This window comes from Cebus imitator, unplaced genomic scaffold, assembly GCF_001604975.1.
Source record: "Cebus imitator isolate Cc_AM_T3 unplaced genomic scaffold, Cebus_imitator-1.0 Scaffold31, whole genome shotgun sequence".
Classification (NCBI taxonomy): Eukaryota; Metazoa; Chordata; class Mammalia; order Primates; family Cebidae; genus Cebus; species Cebus imitator.
In genome coordinates, this window is record NW_016107346.1 from 8,567,232 (window position 1) to 8,581,957 (window position 14,726).

Sequence of the window (14,726 nt, forward strand, 5' to 3'; positions counted from 1 at the left end):
TTTCACCATGTTGACCAGGATGGTCTCGATCTCTTGACCTCGTGATCCACCCGCCTCGGCCTCCCAAAGTGCTGGGATTACAGGCGTGAGCCACCGCGCCCGGCCAGCACCATATTACTTACATATAAGAACACCGACTGTGTACCATAGTACTTTCTAAAATCTGAAAACCTGTGCATTCCAAAACATCTGGCCACAAGGGCTTCAGATAAAGGACTATGCACCTTATCAGATACTGCACTATGACAGCAAGGCTGGTATTTAATGAAACATCATCCAAGTAGTATGATGGTGGGCTCCAGGTATCTGTTGTATGCCAGGAAAATATCAGTGTCTTGTCAACTCCTGAAGATGGCACAAAACCTGCTTGTCAGGCCAGCAAAGCCAAAGAGCATGCCAGTCACTAGCAGGATCACCACTAGACATGAATATGGTACAGTGCTAAGAACCTTGTCCAGAGAGAGACAAAACAGAAAAGACCCATTATTCAGGCAAGACCATCAGAAGGAGAATAGGCTTCTTTTGAGAACAGACCAAAAGAAAGAAAAAAAGAAAAAGCAACAGACCCTAAGCAGATAAAGCAGATCCTACACTAATGAGGAGTGAATTAATCAAATTTGTAAAGTTGTAACTGACAAAGCAAGAGTGAACTTGGTATGTGCACTAAATTCTGGGGGCTGTAGAGTACATGACCCAAACACATGGCGGAAGCTGGAACTATAGGTTTCAAAAAGCTTTAAATTCATAGATCCTGCATCCAGAGCTAATATGAGGGTCTGAAAGGCAGGCAGGGGTGGCCAGTGATGCATCCTTGCCCAAGAGGGCACTGCAGTGCCAGGCTACCATTCCAGAAGGCCATCAGCCACTTCTGGTGCACTGCTGCGTCTCCTCATCCATGAGATATGGGCTTAGACCTGACTAAAGATATTCCAGCTATTTAGCCAGGGACCCTTTGTTCATACATGCAAACAGAAAGAAACAGGAGCCAGAAAAAAGAGCAGCTCTGATCAAATTGGGGTTGGAAAGATGCAGTACCTGAGTGGCTGGCACTGCGGCCCCACAACCACTTATCCCCAGGGGATGCCTGGGGTTTGGTGGACAATATGAGAATGGATACAGCAGAGGGTCTCTGAGAGACTTCCACCTCTACACTCATGCTTGTATACCTTTAGGTCTCTATTGGGAACAAAAAATACAGGACTTGATAGACAGCTTTTCTGTTCTGGTGACAGGGCATGGTCAAGTGTCCCTATACTTAATGATTTTTCTATTATATGGCAATAGACAAGAAGAACCACAGTTCCCAAACAAGGTATGCACAAGGTCTCTGCATCGCATGTCTGTAAAGCTGCCTGTGTGTTTATTCTAAGGAGAATGAATCAGAGTACACATCCCCCACCACTGTTCAGAGACCTAGCTGTGTCACCCTCTGCATTCTTTTTTTTTTTGTTGTTGTTGTTGTTTGTTTGCTTGGTTTTGTTTATTTTTTCTTTTTTGAGATAGAGTCTTGCTCTGTCACCCAGGCTGGAGTGCAGTGGTGCAGTCTCAGCTCACTGCAACCTCCACCTCCCAGGTTCAAGCGATTCTCCTGCCTCAGCCTCCAAGTAGCTGAAATTACAGGTACCGACCACCACGCCCGACTAAGTTTTGTATTTTTAGTAGAGACGGAGTTTCACCATGTTGGCCAGGCTGGTCTTGAACTCCTGACCTCAGGTGATTCACCTGCCTCGGCCTTCCAAAGTGCTGGGATTACAGGTGTGAGCCACCACACCTGGCCACCCTCTGTATTCTTCAATGTTATGTGGGAAAGGCTTGCTCTTCATATGAAATCTCTTAAGGTACTTAGGTAAAAGGCTGTCACAGCCTGGGCAGGGAGGTTTAGCAACCCCCCAGAAAAAATAAAAGTAGTAAGCCCCTCTGCTCTGCTGCAGAGACCCCCAATGCCACATGAGGCTCCAAAACCAAGAGGATACCTGAAAAATGAGGCCGGAGAAACCTGCCGAACTTCCTGTCACTTGGTGCTCCAAAATGTGTTCGTTATAATGAAAGGTTTAGAGGGCAGCCTGGCCCAGAGTGGGGAGACCTGCAGATTGACGCATCCCATGCTTTCCATGAGGACAAAGTTTGAACAGCTGAGGCACTCGAAAAAATGCAGGGGAATGTTCACTCTTTAAAGTTTAATTCAACAGAACGGTATCAGCAGCCACAACTGTTAACAAAGCCAGAATGTGGGGCACGTTCAAAAAGTGTGGCTTCAGGAAGCCAGGCTTGAACATAGGACTAATAACCAACCCGAAGTGGCGGCCAAGCACCGTGAGCAGCTGAGACCATCTGCTGCTGTGGAAGAGACTTGGGGCCGAGAGAGCACCTTCCTGACTAGACGGAGAGGCATGCTTCAGAGTGAGATGCTTGGGGAAGCTGTGGAGGGCTGACCCTCTGCTGCTCGGGCTCTGCAGCGAGGCACGGTGGCCGAGGTGCGGTGGGCAGAGCAGTACCACTTCCTTCTTGGGTTCACCACCCCTCTCCTAGGGCCCAGGCAGGGATCAGGAACACCACTGGGGGCTATGTGTGCCCAAGTTCCAGTGCTGGGCAGGTTTTGCTGCTGTGGAGAAGAATTAACCTCACCCCTCTTTAAGCGTGAGTGAACAACCAGCTACGAAATTGCTCTGATACCCAGGCTCAGAGCAGCAGCTTGGAATCCTAAGTATATATAAACTTAGAAGAAAATATGAGCAGGGTAAGTGCTTGGGAAAATGAGATCAGAAGCACAATGTACAATAAAGATGGCTTAAAGAGACCTGAAAGGTCACATGGCCTCCTTCTGACCCTATTAAAAGATGCAATAGATAGTGGGCTTCAGCTGGTATCGATTGCCAGGCTTCTAGGGTGACAACTGTCATCAGCCTGGCTACTAAATGCCTCAAGGGATGGACTGTGTCAAGCTTTTCAGAATTCAGGCAGCCCCAAAGGAATGGACTCTGTGAACTGTTCAGTCTCTTCCAGAGCTTTGGAATGTACTCAGCGATTCCTTCTTCTACCAGTACGGAGAGATCTGCTCTCCCTCCTGAGATTCTACTTTGTAATGTTCCTGTCTGACCTTTGGTAGTGGGCATAGCAATAGCCTCCTTTTCTCCCTTTCCTCTCTATAACAGTACCTCAGCAGCTTGCCAGAGAATGTCGACGTTCTTATTCTTCCGGGCATGCACGTTCTGACCCAGAAACCGTAGCAGCTCTGGCAGGCACGTCTGACTGCGAGACCGAGGCAGGCCTGGAAGAGAAAAGGAGTCCATGGGAGTGGGTGCTGCACCCAGGAACTTCCCCCGACAGAGGGAGCCCACCCAAGTGAACTGCTGTGGCACAAACTGGTAAAATGACAAGTTCCCAGTTGAAGAAGGGATGGAGGTGTTTGGGGATAAGACTTGGCTGCTGATGTGGTGAGCACTTAATTTCTTTCACTGCCATTTTAGTGCTACCTTCAAAGGACAATTCCTTCATCTCCCTTCAGCTCTTCTGAGGGATGGGAATGGCCACATCACCTACAGGACTTCTTGTAAATACCCATTGCCTCCCACACCCCTCCCACATGAGGGAGTTAGGAGGGAGTGAGGGGGATCCAGCTGGTCTTCAAAACTTCCCCAGGATGGAAGAAACTGGTGCAGTGGGTCTGGGCCATCAAGGAGGCCTGGAAACCTTGGGAGGGATCTGGAAAGCGCAGCCTCCTCCAGGGGGCCCTTGGCCCACGCTGCCCCTGCTTGCACATCCTAACAGCTCCTCCTCAACTCTGGCAGTCTCCAGGCCCTTCCAGGATCCCTTGGGCCTGAAGATCCATCAAGTCACCTTACCGAGAAACCCCAGACAAAACTGAGAAAAAAATCAACCACTACCAAAAGGTACTCTGGGATTTTCAAACACTGGGATTACCAAAGACAAAGAGAAGAGTCTAAAGGTCATGGCTAAGTAAAACAGCCACAGCACTGAAATCTCCAAAGCCAAACTAAGTACATGGCATTTGGGATCTAACTGCACACCTGGTTTCCACCAAACAGCCTTGCCCTGGTGTACACAGGTCGTGTGCTAATTACTTCACGTTGCTGCTGAGTGCTCTGCACCACACCCGTCAGGGGCCAGGGCAGAGACAGAGAGACAGAAAGCCAGCATCAGCCCAGACGGAAGCTGTGGAACCCCAGAGGAGGGGAGCCTAGCTGGGTCAGGACATTCGCCCTCTGGCGGAGACAGCATCATCTCACCTGTGGCTTCACATCTGCACTGTGGCTTCTTGCTGGCTGTCCCTGCAGCGCCTACTTTAATGAATACCTGTCCACTGAGGAACCATGCAAAGTTTGGGGGTATTCAGCTGGTGGGCTCCATCTCCTCAGCCTCATAGACCAGACATACTCCTGGGGGGAAGGGTACCTGGCTGCCTCTGCCCCAGCTTCCTGGGTCATAGTCCAGTCAGTTGGCTCCTGCCTGTGCGGTCCAGCCTGGCTGCTCTGCTTCCAGAGGCCTCGCCTGTCCTGGGCCCTCACTGTCTATGGCTTCCCGACCCTGGGGACTGCCCAGCTGCCAAGGCGCTGAGCACAAATTACCCCTTCCTACTTACTGCAGCTGCTCGTCATTCCCACTCCTCCCGGCCTCAGTACATGCCCCCTACTCCCTCCCTGCTCACTTTGTGGCTCCCTGGCCAGCCCTGCGGGTGGGCCCATCCTCTCCCCTACACCAATCAGAAGATAAGGTGATGCCTGGGCTTGGCCCAGCTCCTGGGGAGACTTTCCCTCCATGGCTCAGTTTCCTCATCTGCCAAGTGGGTGTGGAACTGATGCCTATTTCCCAGGGCTGCTGCAGGGATCAGATTAGAGAATCCACATAAAGTGGGTAGTAGGGGGTCCGGCTTGCAGCAAGTGTGGACAAATATGCTGTGTTAACTCCGATCCCTGCTGAAGAGGATAAGGACACCTTCTTAACAGCTCCACTGTCCACGGCACTGACGGTCTTCAGCTGCCAAGTCCTCGCAGGACCTTGACTTAACGTCATGTTTATCACCCTGGCTGTGGCACACAGGAACCACCTGGGGAGTTATGCCCAGGCCCTGCCCACCACACTCTGGAGTAGGGCCCAGGCATCTGTATGTTTCCAGGCTCTCTGCATCTGTGCCAGTTACCTCCACTCCCCTCAAGGCCCCGGTTTCATGCTCACCTCTCATGTTGAGCAGGACAAGAACACCTGTTTTACTGAGGAAACTGAGGCCACCCAACCTGAGCACCCGGTATTTCCTCCATTCGTGTCCCTATCTCCTCTATTCCTTCCTTCCCTCCCTGCAAAGGCACCCTCTGCCTGCCTGCTCCAGGGCCTGGTCTGTGACTCTGCCATCCTCTCACGTCTTCCAGTCCTGTGAGTTCTCTGGTACCTTCCCTCAGGCCTTTGAACACTCCCATGTCCCCTGCATCTCCAAGGTATGTCCCAGCTGCCCACTGCCCCATCCCTCAAGTCACTGACAGTCTTTGGGACAGAGTGGTCCATTCAAAAGCAGTGCCATTTCATCACCCCTTGATCCCCGGTCCAGTCCCCACCACAGTGAGACTGTCCGGGAGAGATCACCAGCAGCTCCTCATCCACACATCCAGAGTCCAGCAGCACCCCACACCCTCCAGGCTCCTGCCTTCTTCCTGCTAGCCTGTGATGCTCTCTCTGGCCTTCTGTTGAATCCCTTTTCCCTCTCTGTCCCTAGAAGCAAGGGCCCCTCCAGATGCTGTTCCAGTCCCTTCTTGTCTTGCCACTCAGTGGCCTGAACCATAAAAGGGCTCGCTCTGTGGCTTCACATCGGCACTCCTCATGGGTCATTTGCCCATATCAGCTCAGCTGGGGCCAGTGCTGAGCTCACCCTCCCCTGCAGCCCTGTGTCTCTCTCGTCGGTGCGGTGGCCCTTGCTGCTACTGCCAATTCCAGCATCCTCGTCCAGCGCCAGATCCATCAGCTCTCCCAGCAGGCAAAGCCCTTATCTCCCCAGTTTTGCACGTGGCCGCGGAGGAGCGCATCTTCAGCCCAAACCCTCCTAATGGCTCGTCCCTCTCTCCACACCCACTGTCACTACCAGGCTGGAGTCAGAGTGAAACAACATCTTATCTGAAGTGTCACAGCCTCACTCTGGCCAGCAGTGGCTTGCCTCCCCTCTTCCAAGCCAATCACACATTCGTTAGATAAACCTGCAAAGAGGCAGCTTTTTCCCCACTGCTTCCCTGCTGAACACCACTGAAGCCAGACTCCCTGGCCCAGCCCCGAGTGTTTGGCTTCAGTGTCTCCTAGAAGGATGGCTTCAGCCACAATCCAAGCACATGGGCTTCAGAGCCAGGCACCCCTTTCTTCATCTGGACATGGATCCTAACACCAACCCATAGGGCTGTTGTGGTTCAGTGTGGAAGTGTGTATAGAGCCCAACCCGGTGCCTGGCACATCTGTGACCTGTGAAGGTTCACCAGCATGGCTGTTTGACTATCTCTAAACTCTAAGGTCTACTGTACAGGATGCAGATGAAGCCTGCCCAATTCAAAGCCCAGCCAACATGGGTTTCCTCTTTGGAAACCCCCATCAGAGGACAGTAGTGTAACGCAGTGGGGACGACACCTTTGGCTGTGTGGTGCCCCCTAGTGGCTACGGCAGGGCCTGCACAGAGAGGCGGGCACTCTGGGACCAGCTTTCTCTCCAAGGCAGGGTCTACCCTTCATTCATCATGGGATCTTCTAGCACTTTACACACAGCAGGTCCTCAGGGAACATTCACTCGGTTGAATTTGAGAGGGAATTCTACATGTAGACAGTGCAGTGCAGCTCTGGGTTCCCGAGTTCTGTGGCTACAGAGCCCTTGCTGCAGTGTCTTCACTGAGGGGCATGCAGAGAGACTACTGCCAGCATCTCCACTGCTTCCAGGAGATGCCGAGATGGGGCCATCTTGCTCCCAAACACGCAGCAAGGTCGGCCCCACATCTTCCTCTCTAAGCATCAGAGAGGGTGGTGCATGGGCCGCACACCTGGCCAAGGGTGAGTCCTGCCTGTGATCCCCCAAGCCCTACCAGCAGGTGCATGATGAGTGCCACCAAACACATCGAATGTCAGTGACTACGACAGCATGGGAAGGAGCCATGTCACACAGGCTAGTAGAGAATCAACAGCAAAGAGATGAAGGAGGACCACAGCTAAGGGAAGCTTCTCTTTCTATGTGTGTGTTTAGGGAGAGAAGGAACAGTATCTGACTGCCAGTCCCTCTGGGACTGCACTTACAGAGGCATGGCAAGCCAGAGCTCAGACATCCAAACTGATAAAAAGATGAGTAAGTGAAACCTACCATGACTGAAGAAATACTTACAATCCTCAGGCAAAACTTCCTTAAACTGCTCAAAGTAGGAATTTAACCGCACCAAACTCTCCACATTGATGACTTCTTGTAAAGATGTATCGCCAAACCTTGGGAGGTTATAAGGGATGCCATTAGTTGGCTAATATGTCACTTTCTTCTAACACGAACACAACTGCATGAAAGCTAACAATGCTGACTCTCTCAAACATTTACTGTGCATATCTTAATTCTAAGCCACTCTCCTTCTTCCAAGCATAAAGGCAACTGATCGGTTTAAATACATTTCATTGGCAGGAATCATGTGTCACTGTTACAGGCGTGCCTGAGAAATGATCAGACCACAATCTCGTACAGATCCTGTGCAGCGCAGGAGCCCCACCATGGCCGTTTGGCTCAGAGTCCCTGATCTCCTCCTGTCTGAGGCACTTAGGAAGGGGGACAGCAGTGAGGTATGGCTGGGAGGTGAGGCTGCAGCCCTATATTCCAATCTGAAGTCACTCTCCATCTGCAGAATGAACATGCCTGGCTGCCGGTCCCTGCAGGACTAACCATGAAACCCTTGCCCTTTCCTCATTGTTGCAGTTCACCCTGATTACACCTGTGTGCTGCAAGCGAGCATGTGCCAAATGCCTAAGAAACAAGGCTGTGGAATGTCACCTGCCAGGAAGGCACAAGGTGGTCATTAGAAAATGCATCCTCTAAAGTCCAGGTCCTGGGCCCCAGTGCAGTCCCACACGTCCCTGCTGAGGGCCCTTCTGAGCATCAGCTTCTTTGTGGCCCTAGAGCATCCCTCAGAGGGCAGGACTCCCTCCTGTGAGTCCCAGCCCATCCACCCTGGTGCCCACAATGGCCTTTTCTCTAGGCGTCTGCTCCCTCGGGGGCCATCCCTGCCCCTGGGCCTGTGGCCTCCCCTTTGAGGACTCTCCCATCAGCTTATAAACAAGCACAGCATGCCAGCGACATCTGGGCCAATGAAGGAATAAAGCAGAGACCCTGCTCTTTGCAAATCATCTCTGTTCTGTGTTGCATCCTCCACTCTCCCTTCTGCTCACTGCACCTGGCCCTGCCTCAACCCCCTCCAGAAACTGCTCCTGCAAGTCCCTGGGATCTGCAGCTATTGGATGCAGGCACCATCATTCTACCTTTCCTGGGCCATCTCCCTGCGGGGGCTCCAGTGAGGCTGCGCCTCTCCCTGGCATAGGCTCCTCCAGCTCTGCTTACACCTTTGGGGCTTTGCTTTCTGGGCCCTCAGCCTAAACCCAGCTCACCACCTGCCCCTGGACATAACCCTCCTGCTAGTTTATGAGCTCAGTGTGTGGGTCTGTCTGGTATACTCTCCTACCACTCAACCTCAGCCCCACTGAAGACCAGACCCTTCCACTGACCACTTAAACAGTTCCCCAGCCTGCCCCTTTGCAGAACACCAACACTTCCCCGGCCCTGATCCAGGTTCCCACCTCTGGTCTGGATTCCTGTCAGTAGCCTCCTCCTCACACTTGTCCCCTTCATCTCCTCCCGGCACATGACAGCAAAATGACCTATTTAAAAGTAAATCTGATCGTGTCCTGCCCCACTGAAAGTTCAGCATCTCCCAGCATATTTCCCAAGTTGGGATGACTCTACATCTAGGCGTCAATGGACATCAACCACTGGGGCTGGACATCAGAAGGCCCAGCAGGAATATGGCATATTGTTCTGGAGACCAAATTTCCCTCACGGAAAGTACTTTAAGATATTACACACATCACATGAAGATAATGTGATGTGTGTAGATTAGTCTAAACAGATATCTTATGAGAATGTTTCCTGTATTGTCATTTATTGTCTAAGATATCCCTTTTACTAGTGTAGAAGGCCAGTGTAGGGTACATATAGCCAATCTACCCTATCTCCTCACACACATGTACACACACAGGCACACACAACTCCCCTCTGCAGTGAGGCAAGTGATCCTGGAAGGCAGTTTACAAGGTGTAAGCCTTTAGGTTCAAACATGAGTCTCAGCCTGGTACACAGACCCTGTCTACCCCCACCTGCCAATCCCTGCCTGGAACTTGATGCCCCCGGCCTGCATGCTATTTTTCCCCACTAGGCCATTGTTCAGTCTTCTTAATCTGATACCTCTACCCTTTATCTCATCATCTAACTCCTACTCATACTTCAAAACCCCATCCTCTGCAACTCCAAGAAGCCTTCAACAGACCTCTTAGATCTCGCTGGGTGACCTACTCGGGAATCCCACAATGCCCTGTATCTGTGTTCATCATTACATCCATGTCTCTCTCTCCCATCAGTTGAGTCTCTGAGGACAAAGACCACCTCAGTGTCAGGTACATGGTCATGATGAAAATGTGTACACATAACCAAAGGAAGGAAGGATGACAAAATCTGCCCAGCACTTGGAGCCTGAAGAGGGCTAAGTACGTTTTCTGCATCATCTCCAGGGCTGCTGCACCCCCATAGCCCCAAGGGGCCAGCACGCACCTCTCAGCCAGCGTCTGCTGCTCATTGATGCCCACGTTGAAGAGGACGGGTTGCACCCGCAGCAGCATGCCGCTCTGGATCTCCCGGGGCAGGGCATCAAACAGCGGGCCGGGCAGAGGGACCCGCACATTAAACCCGTCGCTGGAAAAAGGCAGAGAGAGGGAGAGCAGTGTGAAGCCAGAGGGCCACCGAGCAGACCACAGTGCCTGGGCTGGCCCTCTGGCTCAGTGATGGCCAAACTGCCAACCACAGACCTTTAAGGGAGTGGCAGTAGGGGGCTGTAATCAGAGCATTTAATAGAATGAAATAGGATTAAAAAAATTCAGAAGTAAGAGCACATTCCCTGAGATAACCAAACATGGAAACTGTTCTCTGGCTCAGAGAATTAAACCAACACTCTACCGATTTCCTGTGATGACGGGCAGCATGTCCACGGAGGCGCTGGAAGCGGCCTGAGTAACTTTGAAGGTCACGTTCCTTAAGTCCATGATCCCAAGGCTCATGTCCTCCAGCATTGCCAGCTCCTCACCTGGACATGAGAGATGGGCGGGGCTGTCAAGCAGAGGGCCCTGCTACTCTCCCCAGAGTCTTGGCAGAAGGCGCCAAGCTCAGGCCTGGCTGTAACAGGAGGGGTGCCAGGTGTGGCTCTGGTGGAGGGGGAGCTTCTTCCCCTGCAACTTGCCCCTCTGTGAGTCAATAGCGCTACTGAAATCCCATAGCCACATCAAAACATGCAGCTGGTGGAAACACACGCCATCATTTCCCACCCTTTCTTGGGCAAGCACAGGACAGCAGAGAGGGATACAGAAATACATAAACGCAGAAAACAAAGCCAGCTCTTGAAACACAGAAAGAGAGATGCTAAAGCAGCTTTGCTGTGGCTAGACCCTCCCATAACACAGGGCTTGATATCTATTCGATGTCCTCAATTTCCAAAGTTTAACAAATACTTGCTATCATCTTCTCAGAAGGAATAAATAATAAACAAGGGTAGGAAGAAGAGAGCCTTTTTGGAGGGCAATCTGGAAATATCTATTGAATTTAAAAATATTTTTACCCTCTGACCCAGCAACTCTCCTTCCAGTCATTCAGTAGCTGCAGAAACAGGCCCACAAGTGCCTTGTGCACAGATGCCACTGCTGCACTGATGTTTCAGAAACAACCCAATGTTCAACAGGAAGTTTACTGGTTAGTAATTAGCATCCATCCTCAACCAGAAACAACAGCAAGCCAAACCAAGGGGTGTGTGTGTGTGTGTGTGTGTGTGTGTGTGTGTGTGTGTGTGTGTCTAACTGCTGGGACTGCCATCTGGCCCATTGTCATATATTTTGGATTTATTTCAATCAGCACACATTACTGGTATAGTGAGAAAAATACCTAGCAAGAAAGGATAGAAACCACACACCAAGTGGGGCTCCCACTCCTGACCCGGGTGCCTCACCATAGGTGCTCAGCAGGCTCTCGAACTGGGCCAGCAGCCCAATGGTGTACAGCTGCCGCAGGAAGCCATCGTCATGCAGGCAGTTCCTCAGCTTGATGATGAAGCCGCAGATGAGGGCAGTCAGCTGTGGGAGCATGGGGTGAAGTGGTTCAGGGTCAGATGCCTGCTCACCAAATGGCAGTCAGATCATGCACAGCCCCACCCCACCCACCCTCCTCCCTCTGCTGCCACTGCTCACAGGGGCTTCAGCGGTACCTGTTGTCCCTCTGGAAGCCCAGATGAGGCATGCCCTGGCCTTGGGAAGACACCTGACACTCTGGGCTTGCTACTTCTGTCGTTCCCAAAGTGAGTGTGGTTTTGGCTCAGCTTCTGACCTGACCTATACTTGGGGTTACTTCTGGGCTGGAACGTTGTGGAAGCCCATAATTAATTACTCACGTGAAAGGGTCTATCTACTCATAGAGCCATACCACCCCTAGCTGGAAACTGAGTTAACCGCAGCAAAAGACAGAAGTGAGAGACAAGAGGGTCACTCAAAAGTTTCCCTACTGGGAGATTTTCTGGGGGATGAAACAGGACTCCCCAGGATGGGTGGGGGAACCTGCAGAGAACCAGCCCAACCCCCAATCACTATTCATTTTACCAATTTGATTACTGGAAACTATTAAATTTGTTTCATTAATTTCAAGGCTTCACTTCTCTCAACAATGAGTCTTGTAACAAGCCACAGCACTAAGGCACCTACTGTTTCATGAACAATGTTTGCACCGACAGCAAACACCCATGTTGCCTTCACTAAATTCCTGTGCAGTAAAAAACCAAAAGGCAGCAAAGAAGCCTGCGCCACTCATGCCCTCACTACCTCCTGGGCACAAAATTGGCAGACTCTGCAGGTGCCAGTTCCTTGGGAGAAGCAAGGATGGGCTGCCAGGGTAGCTTTCCTGCCTATGTTGAAATTTAGACCTCTCTATTGAATAACCTTTAAAGCAACCACCAGTAGGAATTATGGCCATCTGGGGTCTTTTACAAGTGAAGTGAGAGGGAAGGGCTTCCTAAGCCTGTCTTTTCTGAGCTGAGAGGTGCTCGTGGCCTCCCTTGGGGTGTTCCCGGGGCTTACAGTCTGGCAGAAGACCACGTCACGGCGGTACTGCAGGCTCAGGTAGGTGGCTATGGTGGGCGCGCTGTCCTGCATGAGCAGGAATACCATGGCCTTCTTGGCCTTGTCACTCATCATGGCCACACAGTCAGTGAGAGTGGTCAGCAGCGGGTAAAGGGCTTCACTCCATTCACCTGGGGCACAAGTGAAGGGGTCATCACAGTGAGAAAGCGAGATTTTAAGAATTAGGTTCTGGCAATTTAACAAGTCACTTGGCCCCTAACCACTGCAGTCTTCCCACTCCCCCATCTCCACCCCATCTTCTAGCTCTGGGTGGAACCAACCCAGTCTCTAGCCCTCTAGCCTAGCTCTTTCCAGCAAACTCAAACATCAGTTCTACTCCGGTATCACCAACACATGCCTGATCTCCGGAACCTGTTGGGGACCCTGGACAGAAATACTCAAGACAATGCCTCTGGAGAAAAATAACAAAAAAGCTTCTGCAAGTCATGACAAAGTCAGAAAATGCTTCTGTCCACAGAGACCCATCTCCTTCCACAGCACTGTAGCACCTCCAGCCGGAGAGGAAGGACACCAAAAGATTCTCTAAGCTCCCTTCTCTTGACCCGGGTATGAAGTCAAGTCAGAGGCTTCTCTGCCCTTGCCCAGTCTTGTGTGCAACTGTGTTCAATTCCCATCTTGCACACCTGGAGGAGGACTATTCCTCACAGCTCCCGAGTTTTCAGCCCTCAGGACGGCCCCTTCTTGCACTCACTTTTTCCGTGCCCCCACCTTCCTTCCACAGTGCTATTTTTTTCTTTTAGCTTAGTTTTCTTTTAGGAATATAGGGAAACTTTGACCCTGTACCAAAACAACGTTTTAAAAATAGAACCTCAAAGGAGAAAAACAGGGTGAAAGATATTTTGGGTTTTGACTCTTTTTCCTTCCTATTTAGAAGACATTTAAAAGAGAAGACAGGCTCTCATTAAGGTTATATTTGTAACAGGTCACTAAGACCAGAAATAGGCATTTGATCATCATCACTCGGTGAATCCACCACACCAAACATGGTGAGAAGCTGTGGAGTGAAGCCCGGGCAGTGCACACCCTCAGGGTGAGGGTTTGAGCCACAGTATGCACCAGGCCACATCATGGCACTCAAGAAGGCCATGGGCTGTGGGAGCTGTGCGGCTGCTAGAGGGTAACCTCTGTCTTAGACAAACAGAATCTCAGAGACTGAGAGAAGGGCAGCTTGGCTCTGTTCTCTCAAGCTAAATGGTTAGCACTTCACTGAGAAACAAACCTGAAGAAATACATGAAACATGCAAAAGAATTCCCTACAGTGTTTGGTTAATGCAAATTTTGAAGTACACGTAGCAGCTCAGAAGTTGGAGGTGACCTAACTGTACATGCAGGCACACTAAGTGTTTGTGGACAGGATTTGTAACTGTAATGAAAAAGGCAGGCTTAAATTTAGAAAGCCCACAGCAGCGAGGTCTTAGCAAATGAATCATGGTGACGAAGAATACTGGACTGAGAGGTAGAAAATGTTGGGTCCTGGCCCCAGCCACTGCTGAGCAGTGGTGACCACAGACAAGGTTCTCGACCCCTCAGCCATGTGGGTCCTTTTTTATAAAACGAGAGAGAGGCATTAGATAATGTCCGAGTCTCTTTCCTCCACGAAGTTCTCAGAGACCGTGTTTTTGTTTCTTTGAAGAATTCTGTTGAATGTATGCCAATTTTTGAAGTGCCCGTCAAAAATGCCAATGGCAAGCAGGTTTTTGTAGCCAAACAATTTGGGGAAAGGTAGGCAGTCATTAAGACTACGCTTCACTAAGAAGTACATGCTCTTAAAGCAAATGTAGTCAATTTTACTTGGCTTTTCTAGCTATCATGCATATCATGAAAAATCATGATTATTTTAACCTGAAAATGATCAAAATATACAAATGGTCTTACTTGACTAAGAAAGCTCTCTCCATACAGCCTTTTCACTTTGCCTATTTCTCTTTAAACTAAATTCCTATGAGAATGATTGCTTTGCTACATTAGGAAAAAAATGAAAAAAAAAAAAAAATGTAGTAGGCCGGGCACGGTGGCTCATGCCTATAATCTCAGCACTTTGGGAGACTGAGGTGGGTGGATAGTGAGGTCAAGAGGTTGAGACCATCCTGGCCAACATGGTGAAACCCCATCTCTACTAAAAATACAAAAATTAGCCGGGCGCGGTGGCTCACGCCTTTAATCCCAGCACTTTGGGAGGCCGAGGCGGGTGGATCACGAGGTCAAGAGATCGAGACCATCCTGGTCAACATGGTGAAACCCCGTCTCTACTAAAAATACAAAAATTCAGCTGGG

The 14,726-nt window shown here is 50.6% G+C and overlaps 1 protein-coding gene across 15 annotated transcripts in view; it reads right to left on the reverse strand.

Annotated features, from left to right (window-relative positions):
* Positions 1-14,726, reverse strand: part of INPP4A (inositol polyphosphate-4-phosphatase type I A) — a 148,310-nt gene that overhangs the window by 14,656 nt on the left and 118,928 nt on the right. For all 15 annotated transcript variants that reach the window (XM_037736934.1, XM_037736933.1, XM_017524048.2 and 12 more), the window contains 6 exons: positions 12,390-12,562; positions 11,273-11,396; positions 10,234-10,360; positions 9,832-9,972; positions 7,357-7,454; positions 3,156-3,268 (listed from right to left, as the gene is read on the reverse strand). In XM_037736934.1, coding sequence (XP_037592862.1) covers positions 3,156-3,268; positions 7,357-7,454; positions 9,832-9,972; positions 10,234-10,360; positions 11,273-11,396; positions 12,390-12,562 — 776 coding nt within the window. The remainder of the gene's footprint in view (positions 1-3,155; positions 3,269-7,356; positions 7,455-9,831; positions 9,973-10,233; positions 10,361-11,272; positions 11,397-12,389; positions 12,563-14,726) is intronic.